This window comes from Macrobrachium rosenbergii, chromosome 56, assembly GCF_040412425.1.
Source record: "Macrobrachium rosenbergii isolate ZJJX-2024 chromosome 56, ASM4041242v1, whole genome shotgun sequence".
Lineage (NCBI taxonomy): Eukaryota > Metazoa > Arthropoda > Malacostraca > Decapoda > Palaemonidae > Macrobrachium > Macrobrachium rosenbergii.
Genome location: NC_089796.1, coordinates 18,004,578 through 18,024,301, shown reverse-complemented (window position 1 = coordinate 18,024,301; position 19,724 = coordinate 18,004,578). Strand labels below are relative to the sequence as shown.

At 37.4% G+C, this 19,724-nt stretch overlaps 2 protein-coding genes across 2 annotated transcripts in view; both read left to right on the top strand.

Moving 5' to 3' along the window:
• sls (sallimus) overlaps window positions 1-19,724 on the top strand; it is a 177,595-nt gene that overhangs the window by 112,876 nt on the left and 44,995 nt on the right. The window contains 9 exon segments of the mRNA XM_067101056.1: window positions 1,772-2,395; window positions 2,677-3,288; window positions 3,416-3,614; window positions 3,769-3,992; window positions 5,055-5,135; window positions 8,374-8,531; window positions 8,934-9,063; window positions 9,531-10,532; window positions 11,340-11,420. Coding sequence (XP_066957157.1) covers window positions 1,772-2,395; window positions 2,677-3,288; window positions 3,416-3,614; window positions 3,769-3,992; window positions 5,055-5,135; window positions 8,374-8,531; window positions 8,934-9,063; window positions 9,531-10,532; window positions 11,340-11,420 — 3,111 coding nt within the window.
• Window positions 13,376-15,924, top strand: LOC136836611 (uncharacterized). The gene is made up of 2 exons (XM_067101076.1): window positions 13,376-13,507; window positions 14,300-15,924. The coding sequence occupies exon 2, from the start codon at window positions 14,368-14,370 to the stop codon at window positions 15,778-15,780; it is 1,413 nt and encodes a 470-aa protein (XP_066957177.1). The 5' UTR covers window positions 13,376-13,507; window positions 14,300-14,367; the 3' UTR covers window positions 15,781-15,924.

Here is a 19,724-nt window from a genome sequence, read left to right as displayed (position 1 = left end):
CTTTAAAAAAAATCTTCTGCAGCTGCAGGTTTTCATCTCATTTTAGAAGATTCGATCATGACTTCAAGGGAGTGAAGCCGGCAGTAATTACGCACTGTAAATATTTATTTCTTGGCGACAGATTCCGCAGCGTATTTAGCTAAGCGAGATTCGTTAATTCCGCACGATGCCTAAAATCAGCTGTAAAATGGTTAAATCACAGAATCTTAAAAGGTACTTGAATGATAAGACGAGCGAAAACTGTAGAATGTCTACGACGTTTGAGCCAAGTTAATGAATGTTAAGACAAACTTCCTATGATTTATTCGATGGTCTGTTTATTTTAGAGGTGGGGGGGGGGGTGTTGTAGCTAGCAGTTAAAACTGTCATCTTAGCGGAGCTCTAACAATATAGGTATATGTTTATAAAGAGAAAGACTGGCAGATTTACAGTAGGTATGACTCTGAAGGTACAGTAGTAACATGATTAGGAAATTCTACATTTACGAGTAGGAAAGTCTGTGTGTATATATATATATATATATATATATATATATATATATATATATATATATATATATATATATATATATATAAACACACACACATATATATATATATATATATATATATATATATATATATATATATATATATATATATATATATATATACACACACACACACATATATATATATATATACACACATATTTATATATATATGTATATATATATATATATATATATATATATATATATATATATATATATATATATATATATATATATATATATATATATATCTGCGCGTGTGTGTGTGTGTGTGTGTGTGAAATTTTATCTCTCGGACATGCGTGACTTTTTGTTGTAAATTTTAAGCCACAATTATCACTTATATTGAATTCGTTTACTTTATGAATAACTTACACCCAAGGGGAATTATAACTGATAAGGTCATGTAGCCCGGCCAGGGATCGAACTCAGGTGTCGGGTTTAGAAACTGTGTTAAACGGTCGACTTGACCCTGCGGTTATCAATCATAATTTCCTTAGGCGTTAGTAATTCCCAATATATAGTAAATATAGTAAGTTGTATGTGGCTTGATATTTCGGAAAATATATTCAAATAAATTTTTGCGTGGATCAAGGATGAGTATGGAAGAACACGTGGACGGAAATTAATTACTAACATGTATAAGTAGTATAGTATGCAGATATTACATTTTGTAATAATATTTCTTCATATAGAGTTTATTTTTAAACAAATGCATGAAAAAGAAAGTTTCTCACTTCCTGCAGTTGTTTCTTAGCAGAGGGATTGCTGTTAGTATATATATATATATATATATATATATATATATATATATATATATATATATATATATATATATATATATATATATATATATATATACAGTATATATATATATATATATATACATACATACATACATACATACATACATACATACATACATACATACATACATACATACATACATATATATACTATGTGTGTGTGATTGATGTCTGCATATAATCAGTGAGAGGTTAAGGTAAATTGTATTTTACCCATAACTTCCATTATCCATTTACCATTCATAATTTGCTTGGAAGATCAGCTCATTTTACCGTAGTGCTGGTAATGATATAGTTAACTAGTGATGTAATAAAATGTTTTTATATGATATATAAATTTTATTAGCTTCATATAACGGTACTCGTAATTGACAATAAAATATATGGGCTAAAGAACATTAACTACTATTGGTGTTTTGTTTTTATTCCTTAGCCCGAAGCAAAGATAAACCCCGAGGAGAACCACCAAAGTTTGTGGTACCACTTGAGCCACTTCAAGTCAAACATGGCTCAAAGGTGGTGCTGGAAGCCACAGTGCGAGGACAACCGACCCCTCGGGTTCTGTGGTATCATCTCGATAAAGAAGTGGCGCCGTCCCAGGAGTTCATCCAAGAGCACGATGAAACTACGGGACGGGTCAGTCTTACAATCAGAGAAATATTCATTGATGACAAAGGTCTTTATCGCTGCGTGGCAGTAAACCAATATGGCCGCGATGAGACTGCTTCATACATTACCGTCGAAGACATCGAGATGCTCGAGAAATGTGAACTGCGTCAGGCACCGCGGATCACACTTCCCTTGCAGGCCCAAGTGGTTAAGACGGGATCTTCCCTTGACTTGCTTGCTCGCTATGAGGCCTTCCCACCACCTACAATCAAGTGGTATCACCAGGGTAAGGAACTAAAGCCCTCACGTGACTATGCAATCGAACATACCGACGACGAAACGAGCCTTCATGTTGACGAAATATTCGAAGAAGACTCTGGGGAACACGAAGTTCGAGTCTTTAACGAGGCTGGTGAAGCCAGATCTGTAGCTACGGTTATAGTCATAAGTAAGTTTGCTAGTGTTTTGCAGTCAGAATTGCCTTTCACCATCTCACTGAATAACTCAGCATAAAATACATGCTATTCATTCCCCTGAAAATTGTAAAGAGACTTTAAAATCAAAATATATTAAGTTCATTTTGCATTTTTTTACCTTGCCAGAACTCACAATGGTATAACAAGCAGCAAAGTAGATTACTGGAGTGTATTTACTGCTACTGAAATGACATGTATTGTATCCATATGTAAATAACCCATAACTAAATTATAAACACTTGTCTTATTTCAGAGCCTCAAGAAGTAATCGAAATGGAACCTCCGAAATTCGTTAAACCACTTCAGCCTCAGATAGTTCCAGAGGGTGAAGTGGCCATTTTAGAAGCTGAGGTTACAGCTAAGCCAGAGGCAGTATTCCAGTGGTATCGTCATGGCCAAGAGATAACCCATGATGAAGAGCTTGAAGTGCAGATCACAAGTGGAAATAACAAGAGCACCCTTGTCCTAGGAGAATTGTTTGAAGATGATTCTGGGGATTACACAGTGGCTGCAGAGAACCCAGTCGGTCGTGCAGCCTCAACTGCCACTCTCCTTGTTGAGGGTGAGGGTGCAGAGGAGGCAGAACCCCCTGTCTTCAATCCACCATTGACACCAATTCGAGTCATGGATGGAGAAGAGGTCCGCTTCAGCTGCAAAGTCACTGGAAAACCAATGCCAAAATTGACCTGGTTCCAAAATGGCCGACCTATTGGCCATCACCGAGAAGTTCGCCTGACACAGACCCCTGAAGGTAGAGCTGGTCTCCAGATACTTGAAGTTTTTCCCGAGGATGCTGGGGACTACACATGTATTGCCAGAAATAAAGCAGGAGAAGCGAGAACCACTGCTAATCTCACTGTCGAATGTAAGACACAGTTCCTTTTTTGATTTAGAGATATTACCAGTGTAATTTTAATGCAACAATTTTCTTTGTCTGAAATTAGTATTGTAACTATTTTTACAAGAATTGTATATTTGCCCTTATTTTTCAGCATATGAATACGTACCTGATTCGGAGCAGGCAACTGTTACCTCTGTATCAGAGAAAAATGTGTTCTCGGGGTCTCCTTCAGAGGAAGAGACTCTGGAAATTGAGAAAGACTCAGAATCAGACAGTGAAGCTGGCTCTTCACCATACTTCTGCAACAGGCTAGAAGAGAAGATTGAAGTTAAAGAAGGAACAACTGTTAGGTAAATAACAGAAGAAATTCTTTTGTTGTTGATTCCTAAATCCACTTTTAATTTACAGATGTAAGTTTTGTACACACTTTTTGATGTGGTAAGTTGCTTTATCACAATGTAGAAGAGATCAGTAATTAATCATATTTTATTGTTTACTACGCAGACTGATAACTAAAGCAAATGGTTATCCACGTCCAACCATCAAATGGTATGTCGATGGGTCTCCGGTGGAGGTGACGGAGGCTCTGACAGTGGAGAATTATGAAGATGGCACTGCTATCCTTACTCTCCACAAGACTACTTTGGATGACTGTGGCGTGTATACCTGTGAGGCTATGAATCGAAATGGGGTTGACACCACAATTACAACATTAGTGGTGCTTGAGGGTATGATAGTGACGGCGTGGTGCTCTTTTGTTTTATGGAAATTTTAATTTTCTTAGTTTCATTTCATAGATATTTATTCAGAGAATGCCAACTTGCCATGAATGAAGTTTTAGACAGAATAATGATTAAGAAGTCATTCACTAGGAAGTTTTGGCTTATTTGAGCTGATAGTGCATTTGTTAGTGTTGCTTCTACCATTGAGCCATTGTTTTTTCCATCTTGAAATTTTCTATAGATTCCAAAGTTCAAATAGTTTGCATATCAGAATTAACCTTTAAAGATGATTAAAACTTTCAGTGCCATCTCTCATAATAAATAATAAATATAGAATAAAGTAGCCTTACCCATAGTCAAGTTTTGTACATAGTGTCATTTTAAATCTTCTCTGAACTGAAGAGGAAGCAGCTGTGCAAGAACATTTTTCTTGTATAGTTGTTTCCCATTCCTTTTCAGGTCTTCTAATGATAGCAGTTCATCTCGTCTCCCCCCCCAACCACAGAAATATTATATTTGCATGGGCAGGACCATGTACCAGCTTTTATATTGTACTTCATACGCTTCACTCTTTTACGAATATCTATGTCTGTCATTCTTTTTTTATTCCTCATATTCACATAAGATTACAACTGCACATTAACACCCACATTGCTACTAATATAATTTCTGTAGTGCATTTCTGTGTTGAGCTATTATTGTACTATATTTTATTTCTATGTTGATTTCATTTCAGGGAGTAATTTTGAGTTGCTTGTAACATCATTTTTTTTTCTTCAGCATTGGCGGTGATGGATCTCATGATTTCTCTTTTGTCGCAATTTGTATTTTTTATATTTATGTCTTTCTTTCTTTTTATCATGCTTCTTTTAAATGACAGTCATTTTGCAATATTGCTTATTCATGCTTTCTTATGTCAAGATATGTTTCTTCATTTTAGGATTATTATATCAACTTTCAAAAAAGATCAGTAAAGTAAAGGCTAATGCAGTATTCTAACATTGAAGAGGTAGATATTAATCAAGTTTGCAGGATGAAGGTAGCTTACACTTTTTGTCCTCCCAACAGAACACTCAGAGACAACTTCTAAGGCCTATCGCAAGCCAGAATGGGTGACAAGAATGGAAGAACTGAAGGACCAGATGTCAGGTATAGTTGAACGGTCGCGTGCACGCAGAAGATGCATCCGAGCCCAGCAGTCCTCATCCTCGAAGCCAGCAATTGTTTTGCAGTGTTCCGCATCCAAGTTGTTGTCCACTCCATCTATGTCTCAGTCTGCTACCACTATAGACAAATCCCACCAGCAGTTAATCCATTCAACACCTATTATGATACAGTCCTCCCCCTCAGTGTTGCAGACAACTCCCAGTGTTTTGCAGTATAGCAGTGTAGCTTCCTTTTTCCCCAGTACCCTACCCACCTCAGACCAAGATCCTAAGTCTGTCTCCACGCCTGCAACCTCTAATGTTCCCGTAGATCCTGACTCAGTTAGCTTCAATGATCGTGCTTTCAGGAGTAGTGTTGCCAGTACGTGTGCTACTAGCATGTCTATAGACAGCCTTGAAAGACCTTCAGTATCCCGAGATCCTTCATGCATGAGCAGTAGAGATACCATCTCTGAAATTGACACAGAATATGGGTCTCATACTGAAATAGAATGTAGGAGTGATTCTCAGTGTACAGAGTCTCAGGGGGACCGCCTTGCTCAGTTAGAAGTTTCAAGTTCATTATCTATTGGAGACCTTTCCATGGGCAGTGACTCAGTATTTGTCTCAGAGACAGAGACTGTAAGTGATGGAACTAGCCGAAGACCAAGTGGATATACTATCAACCCGATTTATCTAACAGAAGATCAGGCTCTCAGTATATCTAAAACATCACTGTTAAGTCCAAACACTAAGCATGTTCACTTTAAATTTGATGCTAATACTTCAGGCACTACATCCGAAGATGAACGATCAACAGAATCACCCAACTTTGCTCAAGCAGTGCTGTCTAATTACTTAAGTTCACATCGAAATTCCATATCACAGGTTATTGAAGCCCTAAGCTCTCTTGCACAGGCAGACATTACAGCTGAAATAGAAATGACAATTGAGCAGAACAAGAAAGAAAAGCGCAGTGCTGCAGCATTAGAGACAAAATCAAGCAGTTCTGATGCATCATCTTTTGAAGTTGATCCTGATTCTATACCATCAATTGAAATAACAGAACCACAGGCTACATCAGAAAGGACTATAATAGTATTTGAAGACTCTGCCTCCTCTAGTGATTTATCTTCTAAGGCCTTACCAAACAATAGTAGTTCTAAGAAAAAGGGAAAACCTTTTCAAAATGTTATTGAAGCACAGATGACCCATTCAGTCAGTCCTGCCGGCTCATTTCAGAGCAGTGTCACAAAAGTGGAAAAGGGTGAAGTTGTTGAAGATCTATCAAAAAATGTGTCTTCTAAGGTGAACCTTGAAAATCAAAAAGACCTAAAATCAAATACAAAGGGAATCTCAAAGGGGCAAGCAACAGAGAAAACAGAAAAGAGCAAAGTGACAAAGGTAACTCAAGGGAATATTTTGAAGACACAGCGTAAATCTATACTCAAGAATCCTGGTAGCCAAGGCAAGACAACAACTGCTTATCACCAACTAGACACTGGCATAGAGCCCATGAAAGCAGAACAAAAGGTAACACGACAGTTGACTCCAACTCCTAGGAGAAAACCTATTCTAAAGAAGGAAAGTATGGTATCGTCGTCAAAATCATTAAATAAGAAAGAATCATTGTTTGAACGGCCTAGTCGTTCTCAAAAGCCAGAGAAAGAATCAAAGGAGGAAAACGAGGAACTTCAGAAAAATGGCAAGGCACTGAATACAAAATGAAGGTAGATCAAAGAACTGTAATGTTGAAGGGATGCATGGCCATGGATCAAAAACAGGAAACAAAACTGGAATTACTCAAGAGAAAACTTCACTGAAGAACGAATCACATGTGTCAAAGGAAGAGAAGAGTAAAACCTCTGACCTTTGTCAGACTGTTACTCCATCACCAGTGAAATCAAGTAGTGCACCAACTACACCTATGGTGATAAAAAGAGAGCGTCCTTCACCACCAAGCAAGTTGCCTTTGGTGATGTCAAGAGAGTTATCTGCAGATAGTTTAAAGGAATCCAAAGTTTCACGATGTGTTAGATCCAATGAGTCAACTCCAACATCAACACCAAACCAAGTAAGGAAATTCTCCTTGCGAAATGATGACATATCATCCAAAATTCCAAAACTGTTTTCTAGGGAACATTCGTCTGAAAGTCTTTCAGGATGGCCTAGTCCAAAAAGAAATGTGTGGAGTGAGCCTAGCTCTCCCATGTCAACACCACAGTTAATTAGGAAAACATTCAAACAGATCCATGAGAATTCAAAAATACCCATGCCTGTTTATCAGTATTCCTCTACAGAAGAACTGGAAGACTCAAGCCCTGATTCTCCAAGAGCTTCAAGAGCAAATCGTCAAAGGAGCCTTATTCGTCCTCCAAGAGCAATGTCAGTGGACAGAGCAATGGATTTTGCATTAAAAAAGACAACGGATGAAAGCCCTAAAGCCTCTCGAACTTCCTCTCGCACACAAAGTCCACTTCCAGTATCACCTAGGATTCAAAGCCCAATCCTTGGTCGAGTTCAAAGTCCAACTCCGAGTAAGGTGTCTGGTAGAGTCCAAAGTCCAGTGATGAACAGAGTAAGCAGTCCTGTTCATGGAAGATCACAGACACCATCACAATCATCTAGTCGAGTCACAAGCCCTGGCTCTACTCCAAGAACCGTAATAAGTCCTGGGTCTACTCCTAGGACTGTTATTAGTCCTGGTTCAACCCCAAAAGGACTGCAAAGTCCAGCATCCACTCCAAAGACATTGCAAAGTCCTGTTTCAACTCCTAAAAGAGTTAAAAGTCCTGTTCCTCAAAGTTCACTTTACAGTCCTTCAGATACCTTGAGCAAGACAGGAGCACGTCCAAAAATTACCAGAGCTTCACTTTCCACAGTGAAGGAGACTTCTGGGACCACTGATTCCAAAAAACGGTCCACTTCTTCCCCTAAGTATATCTCTGCATCAGATTCTGAGCAACACCTGAGCTCTGTAAGTAGTAGCAAGACAAAATCCTCCAGGAACTCGAAAAATGGTGGTTTGCGCAGAGCTGATAGCTTAGAGGAGTTTATTCTGCTTGAGAATGAATGCATGGATTAGCCAATTGATTTTAGTGTAGAAGGTAAAGTGGCCATAGTGTACTGCTTTTCTTTCATGGTGTGTTTTGATCCATATGTTATTAAGAGTGAACAAACATATTACAGTATATAGTTTACCATCAGCAATTATCAACTCATGTTTCCTTTGTTCCATATAGGCAAACATTATGCACCAAGATTTACACAAGAAATCACCAATTCACGAATAAAGGAAATGGAGACTATAACCTTTACTGCAGCATTTGCTGGAAATCCCAAGCCTGAGATTTCCTGGTATCATAATTCGAAGATTATTCGCCAACATGCATCGTATCAGGTAAGAGATTTGAATAACTGCGTAAAGATACTTTCTGGCAAATTAGTTAGATACCTTTAAAGTATAAGACAGCACATTAATTATTATCTTTTCTTTATTGTAACGATTTTAAGAAGCGGTGAATGAATTGGGTCATAATTATTCATAGAACCTTCAGTAACCTCCTGCATTTTTTAGTCGATCATTATGATTAATTTTAAAGTTTTGATTTAGGGGAAACTGTTCTTATGCAGTCACTTGAATTACTATCTTTATAGTGTAATCAGCACTAAACTAACTTTCATGTGGAAACAGATTATCAATAAATAGGAAAATTATTAGAAACATTGGGAATATTTAACTAAAAATATGATCCTCATAAAGAGGTGTTTCCATATAACACTATTACGATTTTTACAACAGATGAGAGTTCGCAATGACAGGGCAATGCTTACACTTGTACAAGTATCTCCAGACATGAAGGGAGAATATTCCTGCCGAGCTGCAAATTCAGAAGGCGAAGCCTTCACCAAAGCGAATCTAGAAGTCATTGGTAAGTTGAGGTCTAAAATGCCATAGTTCTTGAAAGAGGAATCACTGGTTAGTAGGTATTGCTGATACCCGTAGAATTTCCGCTGTAATTTTCATAAATTATGTTTAATAATTCCTAGTTTGTTTTTTTTATTTTATTATATTAATACATAATCATAGTTTTCTTATTAAAAGTTTATTTATTTTTTAAATGATTCAACTAAATTTATGATTTTATTTCCTTGACAAATTTTACTTTGATTTTGACATAGCAGTATAATACTGCTATAAAGTAATATTTATTTTGTTTTATTTTAAATATATACAATAAATTATTTCTGGATTGTATTTTGCTTTGCAAACGTTACCGTAAACCCTGCATAGCAGTAACACATTACATTCTGCTCATTACTAATTTTTGTCATTTAATTTGGGCAGTGGTTTTGTAGTAACAAGAGTGTGATTCTAATTTCCTGTTACTTGATTAAGGGCTGACCTACGAGGAGAAATTAAAAATAGCCGATGAAAGGTATGCAGCCATTCACATTCAACATGCCGCAGAACACATGAAGGAAAAGGAGAGGGAGAGGGCACTGAAGGAGAGGCAGGTCCATGAGGAAGCCATGGCCAAGATGAGGCATGAAAAAGAGGAGCGTGCAATGAAACGTCAACAGGAGCTCGAAGATGCAAAGAAGAATGTATGGAAACCCACCAACGTATTCGAAGATAAAAAGAAGAAAGAAGAGAAAAAGTACTCTACACCAAAAGAGCGCCGTGTGGGTGAGATCTATGCTAACTGGAATGCTCCTGTCGTCCTGGAAGAGAGCTATCCAAAACTCCAACCCAGTGAATTTGCACCTAACCAAATTCCTGGTGTCAAGTGTTTTGTTAAAGTTTCTGAAACATCCATGAAGGGCGAGGAAGTTGTTCGAGAAGTTGCTCCTCAGTTCTTTGAGGACGAACAGATTATCCATGAGTTAGCGAAGATTCACACAATGTTGAAAAACAATGTTAAAGTCAGTGAGATCTGGGCAATGTTTAGAGCTGGTGAATTCATGGCACTCCAGCAACCAAACATTCAGAGTGCACTGATCAAGGTTTGTGAATACATCGGCCACCAGAGGAACGTGTCTATTGTCCTGGCACAGGAAACTCAGCAACAAGCACTCAGGCATCCTGTTGGTCTCAAGGCCTTCCTGCGTATGGTGAAGCACGCCAAGAACGTCAAACCAGACACCCTCTTCAAGGAGACCATCCCCAAGGAAATGGGCAAGTTCTCCTCAACCACTCAAGAGTTGACCAAGGTCTCAGAGTTGATCCGACAGGGTATCCAGCACGAGGAGATCATTGCATCTTGCGAGGCTGGAAAGCTGCCTACATTGAAGAAGCCCGAGACACAACAGCCCCTTGTCAACATTGTGGAGAAACATGGCCATTCAGTCATGGTTGCTCAGGTGCTGGTAGAGGAAGCTTACCGCGATGCAAAGGATGGTAAGTTACCCGATATTTTTCCCCAATGGTCAGTCCTTGACGGGAAACCTTCTAAACATTTAGTAAAGTACAGTATCCGTTTCAGTTCTTTAGCAAATTTTCTTTTTTTTTATTTCTATAATAGTTTTATTTTTAGTTTTCTAACCTCTCCCTCTCTGAGACTTGAATAGAGAGGTAACAAAATATAAAACAAAATATTTAACGCTGCACAATACTTGGATAATTGATTAATACTTTCAGAAATAATGAATTTATTAACTTATGAATCGTTCCTATGCATATATTTTTTATAATACAGTAAAACAGGATCGTTAGAATATTAATATATATATATATATATATATATATATATATATATATATATATATATATATATATATATATATATATATATATATATATATATATATATATACACACACACGCAGACACTTTCCCTTAAGAATGTGTTGTGCGGAGAATATTGAAAATCTATCAGCAAATATGCCAAATTATAAACAATCAGTAGCTGTCAGGTGTATCGTTCAATAGTATTTTTTAGTATTTCAAACAGATAAAGCCAATGGCAATTAGTCAGTTACTCAGTGTTCAGTTTTCCACTGTCATACATCCAGCTAGGTACACTACAAGTGTGTCCAGTAAATTAGTTCTTAGATGAAATTGTATGTTGTTAGCTGAGGTGTTTCCTAGGAACGTAGTTTTTTTTTAGAAGAAAATAGTGAGAGACAGTGAAAAGCAGATTCAGGAAAAGTCAGGTGTTCTTGTAACGAGAATCTGATGTCCCGATTACCTACGGCGTCCTTGCAGATAGAGTATTAGCAGAACAAGCGTGGGAGTCGGTCCACGAAGAGTCCTTTGAGTACGCTCAGGTACAACAAGTCAGGACAGGTAAGAAACCAGTCTATTTCCCACCGCCTATCTTTCTCTGGCATCCTTCTTTGATAAATCTCGAGCCCATCATTGTGGGTGGTTTTAAACCGGTCATTTGTGATTTTAAACCAGTCTGTGATTACTCAAAGTTTCTTTTGTTTTTTGTTTTTTCTATACTGGAGCTTAAGTGTTTTTTACATGTTTTTCAAGGGCAGTTGTCCTGACATTTTTTTCCTTTTTCAATAATGATTTGGTTTACATTATGTTATGCTAAACAACTGAGGGCACATTGTGTCCGGAGTTGTTTCATGTGAACCATTTCATGACAGGACGAACTTTCGCACTTTATCTTAAACTCTGGTATCTAATTCCGATTTAAACCTAAATCCTTTGGAGTCGAAACTTTCATAAAATCGTGGGTTGTCATGAGACCTCTTCCCTCTCTGCCTTGCTATTCAGGCAACTCAAAAGATGACACTGTCCTTTGAGTTACTAATAATTTAAGCAGGCAGAGGATGGAGAGATAATCCTCATGGCGAACCACAGTTTTAAATTATAATTTTCCCCAATTATTTAATAATTCTGCAGATTCATTTTTGTAAGATTTTAATATCTCCTTACATGTAGAACTTGAAAGCTATACAATATATAGAACAAATTTACATAAGGACATCCAAAATAATACCAGATTATATTTACAAATTTTACGTTCTTTTCATCATAAACAGCTTTATTATGATATTGCTCACTCTTATACGACTTGTTGGTTTACCATGTTTATCAAGATTCATAGTCTGTCATGAAATGTTATCGAATCCAGTCTTTTACCTCCGATTTTTTCGTAAGTTCTTTTGATTGATTGGAAATTTAGTGTAAAATAAAAACTCCCTTTAGAAATATTTTATTTTTTTACTCTGCAGGAAATGAATCTTGTAAATTTGGTTTAAAAAAAAATTACCAAATTATAGTAGACATTCACCTCTTAATACAGTAATATTTTGCTTATAACAAAGGCAATTTTAACTATATACTCTCAACATAGCAAATGTATATACAGTACTTTTTTTTTATTATGCATTATTATTATTTATACAAAGTATTGCAACAAAGGATATTTCTTACTTTTCTGTTTCTTAGTAATGTTATGTACATATGATATTTGACTTATTTCTTGTTTCACTTCAGGCACTTTTCCAACATCTAATTAAGATATCTTTTACAGCATACTTATTTTAGTGCTATTGTATGTTTACATTTTCATTACCTGATAATTATTGTACATATTTATGTGTTGACACTTTCATATCTTACATAAGAACAATTGTTTATTTTTTACATTGAAATTATTATTACAATCCCACACCATCACACAAACAGATATGATCTTCCATGACACGAAGTATCGTGCAACCAAACATCGTGGCTTATTTTCAGCTGTACTAAATTGCTACACAAGTTTACACGTGTAACAGAATTTATGGGGAACGCGGGATCACACTCTTCATTCAACCTGCTTTATACACGATATCCTAACCCTCAGAATCTCTGCTTCGGTCTGAAACATAACACACAGCAGACACGTTCCTATGTACTTCGACACACTCAGATAAATCTCTTTCATAAAGCTGCACAGGTTAGGTGTAGACAGTTCCATCGTCATCATGATCGACAGTCCCATACACATATTACACGTTTCCTAGTTGTAAATCCACACATGCTTAGAAGTCATATGCTTCTTTTTCTTTTGTGCAATTGACATGGTGCTATTGGCTTAAATATCTCATTTGTAAATTCCCATGGAATGAATACGCGGTTGCTCTGCTTGACTGAAAATACTGTGATGTTTAGTAGCTTCAGTATTATGTGCCTATTGTAAATATTTTCACTTGTGACTGCCCTCAAGGAAAGGACCCTCAGCAATCAGCTTTTGTGTATCGCTTTTGGTCTTTATGACTGGACAGAAAGTTTCAGTTGAACTTCTTTAAGATTCCCATCTTGACGTACTCACGAGACGCCAAATAAATATGACTTTTCATTCCAAGAAATGATTGAAGTTTAGTCACGTTTACCTCGCAGTAGTCATCACCTCCTCTTTCATGCTTCAGGTATTTAAACTCCACTTGGCCAGTCGGTTAGAAATGAACAATGCTTGAAAATCATTTGTTATTCAGTGAACGAAAGTCTAATTGTCAGTAAAAATCTATTTTATGTAAAGCCCTTTAACAACATACCTCTACAAACCTTTTCGTAAATATACAGACTCCTTTTTAGTTTGGCGAAAATTAGATTTACGGTACTTTTCGCTAAAAGGTCGTGTGTCCCTAAGAAATTTACTTATCGACTATCAACCTGCTCAGTTCAAAAATGGGGTGTTTGGCACTTCGGCTTGAGGTATGAAAATTTGCATTTAACAGTACTTGTTACGTAAGCTTATTTATTATTCAGTATTCAGTAGCTAGAGTGTGTAACATGCACATTGATCTTCTAAGGGTAATTCTGCAAAAACACTTGAAATGAGCTTTAACCAAAAATGGCTTGCTTAGTAATGTATGTTTCGGTGCAAGAATACCCCATTTTATCCCCGAATTCCGTGAATTATATGGTTAATGATTAACCGTTTGCAAACAGTATTGGTCACTAAAGAAAGTTTTCAAAATTCAGTTTCTCGCATCTTCAGTATTTACGAAAACGGACTCTGTAGAGAAGGAAAATTAGAATTAGTGATTGAAGCATGTGTAATTATTCATGAAAATATGTGATGCGTAAGTAGATTAAATTAATCCATAAAGTTAACGATGTTTTAATTTTCTCATACTAAATAATATAGGATTTGACGCAGCTATCTTACATATTGAACAGTGACGTACAGTTCATGTGAGCATTTTGTTGTGTTACAGATCCAACATTTATTGGAAATTCAGAGATACAAGCCAAACCAAGTCAGTATTGCACACCTAATTTTGTAATGAGAAAGAATGACATCTGTCCTATGTTGGGGCATAAACAGCTAACACAGTTCCCAGAACAGAACTCTACACCAATAGCAAAAGAAAAAGAAGCATGTTTCCGCTCGTTATATTCATCTGTAATAGCTGCTCTCACAGAAAAACTTTCATCACAAAACGTAGCTAACAAAACACTGGCACACGTCTCAAGTGAACACGACGTAGTAGCTAATCGGATCGAAAAGAAAGTAAAAGAGGATAACTTAAGTAACAGCCAGTCAAAATTCCCCAAGGCTGGAAATAATTGGCAGTTGTCAAGAACATCCAGGAAGGGATGTAGTAGTTCCGCTTCTGTGAAACCACTCCCGTTGTCTGGTCAGATCAGAGCTGTGTCATCAGATTCTCAGCTAACATTATCACCTGCACTGTGTGAATGGATAACAACACCTTCCCTTTCCCATAGATCATTAGGGAAATTGGAAGAGAAACAAGTCTACCCAGACCAAATGCATATGTCACAAAAAGATTTAGGAACGGAACCACCATCAAAGCATCCAATTCGTGAGTCCAAAAAGCAGTTGCCTTTTCTTCAAAAGAGAGTGAAGTCGAAAACAAATGCTCTTTCGGATAAGGTGCCTTTGACTGATACTATATTTTCAGAATCATCAACCAGATGTTGCAAATTATTAAAAAAGATTAAAAAAATAAAGTCAAAAGATCGCCTTCCGGAGAACGTCTGTGTAATAACCGAAGCAGAGCAGGATTCAGGAACTACTTTCATTCAAAAGAAAAATTCATTGAATTTATGTGCAAGTTATTCATCATTATCATCTTTCCCTAAGAGTATGCATGCATTAGGCTTATCACCCGTGAACTCTTCTGGGTCAACTCCCCAACGACATACATCGGCATCAGCAGAGAATGCACCTTCTAACCTTTGTGTTGCTCCTACAAATAAACACTTGATCATCTCTACAACCCAAAAGGATTCACTCTCCCCGATAACGCACGTATCAAATTATTATTTAGGTGGAAAACAATTTACACCACTAGTCGTTAAATTCATACCCACCCTTGCTTTGGCAGACACATCTGTATCTCAGACACAGTTGAAGATTGAACCTGCTTCCATTGAAACAGAGTACAGTATTCTCAAGAAACAAACCTATTCACATTCACCCATCGATAGGACACATACAGTTGCCACAGTAGAAGCGAAAACATCGTCTTTCAGAGAACAGAAAATTCCGTCCTCGTTACCTGAACATAAACACATGCTTGCCTCTGGTAAAGAGATCAACAAATTGCCTACACCAGCGAAGGTTGGACATGTATCAGAGCAGGATATTTTACCTTCTCATGGTACACCAACATGCCAGATCTCACACAAAGTGGACAGCAATCTAACACGTGTAGACAGAGCAGCACATTAATAACATAAGTCAATAAAGCTTATGCAAACACTTTTTTTTTCTTCTTTTTTACAAAATTTTTACATAATTATTATATTGGGTAGAGAAAAAGTTTGAACTTCCAGAGGCAAGCAAAGTAATGCTAACCCTAAATTACTTGAAAAGCTTCTACCAAAGCAGATCATACAGCTTCTCATGTTCCAGCACAACAAATCCCTTAAGAATCAGATTAACCACACTTTTTACACTTATTTCTCCTAATATAAAGTTATGTTTGAGTTAGGAAAAAGTAAGTCAGGTATAATGAGGATATACTGGAGTACAAAATTCTGAGAAAGTCTCAGAAGCCCAAGAACTTGAATCTGAATCAGGAGAATGAAATTCTTTGCCTATTTCATTGCAACTAAACATAGTTCTCTGTCAGCTATACCTAAGGTTACACACACATTCCCTCTTAACCCACTGCATCAGAAAAAACATACATTCAGGCATTCAGATTCTCACACTTACTTTTACAGAAAAAGAAACTGCAACTATTCAACATGAGCAGAAGCTTACACCCACCACAGCAGCATACAAACCTTCACATCTTCATGAGAAGCAGAAATTCACACCCACAACTGTTCAAACTGAGCAGAAGCTTACACGTTTAGCAGGATACAAACCCTCACCTACTTTAGTAGAACACAAAGATACTCACCCATCTCTTCATGCTGAACAGAAATTTATACCTACTTCAGCTGATTATGAAACAACGGATACTTCTGTAGTGCATAAACATGAGCAGAAGCTTACACCCACCACAGCAGCATACGAACCTTCACATCCTCATGAGGAGCAGAAATTCACACCCACAACTGTTCAAACTGAGCAGAAGCTTACACGTTTAGCAGGATACAAACCCTCACTTACTTTAGTAGAACACAAAGATACTCATCCATCTCTTCATGCTGAACAGATACCTACTTCAGCTGAATATGAAACAACTGATACTTCTGTAGTGCATAAACATGAGCAGAAGCTTACACCCACCACAGCAGCATACGAACCTTCACATCTTCATGAGGAGCAGAAATTCACACCCACAACTGTTCAAACTGAGCAGAAGCTTACACATTTAGCAGGATACAAACCCTCACTTACTTTAGTAGAACACAAAGATACTCACCCATCTCTTCATGCTGAACAGAAATTTATACCTACTTCAGCTGAATATGAAACAACTGATACTTCTGTAGTGCATAAACATGAGCAGAAGCTTACACCCACCACAGCAGCATACGAACCTTCGCATCTTCATGAGGAGCAGAAATTCACACCACAACTGTTCAAACTGACAGAAGCTTTCACATTTAGTGCAGGATACAAACCTCACTTACTGTAGTTGAACACAAAGATACTCACCCGTCTCTTCATGCTGAACAGATACCTACTTCAGCTGAATATGAAACAACTCATACTTCTATAGAGCATAAACCTTCATCCATAGCTGTCGAGGATGACCAAATGGTTACATATTCTGAAAACAAAGTTTCACATACTTTGACAGAAGAGAGGCCTGCCCCTACAGTCTTTCATAGAAAGCAAAAGACTATACCAGTAAAAGCAGAATATAAACCATCATATGATATAACAGAACAGAAACATTTACAGGCAGCTGCGCAATCTAAACACAAGATTACATCGACTGTAGGTGACTACAAAACTTCACATGGCGCTGTTGGACAAATACAGACATCTGCAATTGTTCACACTGATCAGGAGATTACACCTACAATATCTCAATACAAACCATCACAGACCATTACAGAACAGGAACCTACTCCTATAGCTTTTCCAGATGAACAGAAATTTACACTTCCTTCATATGAATTCAAAGCACCACATACTTTAACAGAAAAGAAACCTACATTTACAACTGTTACAGATGAACAAAAGATCATACCAACAGAAGAACATATGCCATCACATTTAGTAGAACAAAGACCAACACCTACTTCATCAATGCCAGAAGTGAGGCCAAGTTCCCCCTATCTAGAAGATAAGCATACTCCATATGTAGAAAAACAAGAGAAGATAGTTTCACCTTATGCAGTTAAACAGACAGCCTCATTGATTGCTCATCCTATACAGACACATGATGCACCGAAACATGAACTTATTCATGACGGAAATAAAAAACCTCTTGCAGCAATTTCTGAACATGAACACAGCACTTTTGTTCACATGGAGAAGATATCACTTCCTGCCAAGGGAGAAGAGACAGTCACAGTTACACCAACACAATTGGGAAAAGCACCTACACCAGAAAAACCTAAAGATAAAATGCACATTGAAACTAATGAATTAACATTATTCAGTAAACAAAAACCAATTCCTATTCCTGAACAGCAGACATATCCTGGTTTTGTAGAGATAAAATCTGAAAGTGCACAGTTAGTCAAAGCCAACATTCAAAGTAAACAACAACCCTCTATTCCAGATTCAGAAAAGCCAATGCTAGGAGATTATAAACCAAAGTATATTTCTTCGAAACAAGAACCTACAGTTGAATTTACCAAACAGAAAACATCAGACCTTAGTAAATATCCATCACCTCATACTCCAGCCAAATCTCAGCATACCATTTCTTATGAGGAACAAGAAAAGATGAGCCCTTCTTCAGAACATATTAAATTAGTTTCTTTACATACAGAACAAACACAAATTGCTTCTGCACAACAGAGACTAACATCTGCTTTAGCTGAACAGAGAGAGGACATTATTTATACAGATCGCACTAAGCATATTCCTGTAGAACAACAAGGCAATATTTATACAACAGTTCAGGAACAAATTATTGAGCTTCCAGAACAGATGCGAACACAAGAGTCTTCAGAGCAGAAACCAACACCCATTTCAGCAGAACAGCAACTAACCCATGCTTCAGCTAAACAAAGAGCAAGACCTAGTCTTGAAGAGCGTATGCCAACCTTTTCTACAGCTCTCTTAAAACCAACACGAACTTCATTAGAACAAGAAACAACACGAACTTCCATAGAACAACAACCTACACAAACTGCAGTAGAACAAAGATCAACACGAACTTCAGTAGAACAAAGAGCAACACGAACTTCAGTAGAACAAAAACCATTACACATCCCAGCAGAATTAAAACAAGCACATGTATCTGAAATTAAGCCAGTAACTATTTCTACAGAGCAAAAGTCGACACCAGTACCAGCTGAAGTTAAACCAACACATGCTATGGCAGAACAGAAAACAGTACCATTCTATGTTGAACAAAAACCAACACCTGAGGCATCACCAAAACCAACCCCAGTCACACCTGAAATCCCCAGATTCCTTGAGAGCAAACATGAAAAAGTTCCTGAAGAACCCCAGCAGTTCCCAACAGAGACAAAACTGGAAGAACCTACATATGCCCCTGCTCCTGAAGAACCTAGATATACTCCCACTCCTGAACAACCACATCCTACGCAAGAAAAGTATAAAAGTATTCCTACTCAAAGAGAGCCTGAACCTACTCCTATTTCAGAGAAATCTAAACGTGCTCCTACTCAAAGGGAACGTGAACCTGCTCCCACTCCAGAAACACCAAAACTTAAACCTATTTCCAAGGAACAAGAACCTACTCCATCTCCAGAAAAACCTAAACTTAAACCTGTTTCTAGGGAAACCGAACCTGCCCCTATTCCTGAAGCACCCAAACTTAAACCTGTTTCTAGGGAAACTGAAACTGCCCCTGTTCCAGAAACTCACAAACTTAAACCAATATCTAGGGAACCTGAACCTACTCCTACTCAAGAAAAACCTAAACTTAAACCTCTTACAAGGGAAACTGAGTTCCAGCCAGCTCCAGAGAAACCTCAGCTTAAACCTGTGTCCAGGGAGCCTGAGCCTGCTCCAACTCAAGAAAAGCCTAAGCTTAAACCAATAACCAAGGAACCCGAGCCTGTTCCTTC

What these genes read in the sequence shown, in the direction of transcription:
- LOC136836611 (XM_067101076.1), top strand. Translation starts at nt 14,368, where the DNA reads ATGAGAAAGAATGACATCTGTCCTATGTTGGGGCATAAACAGCTAACA.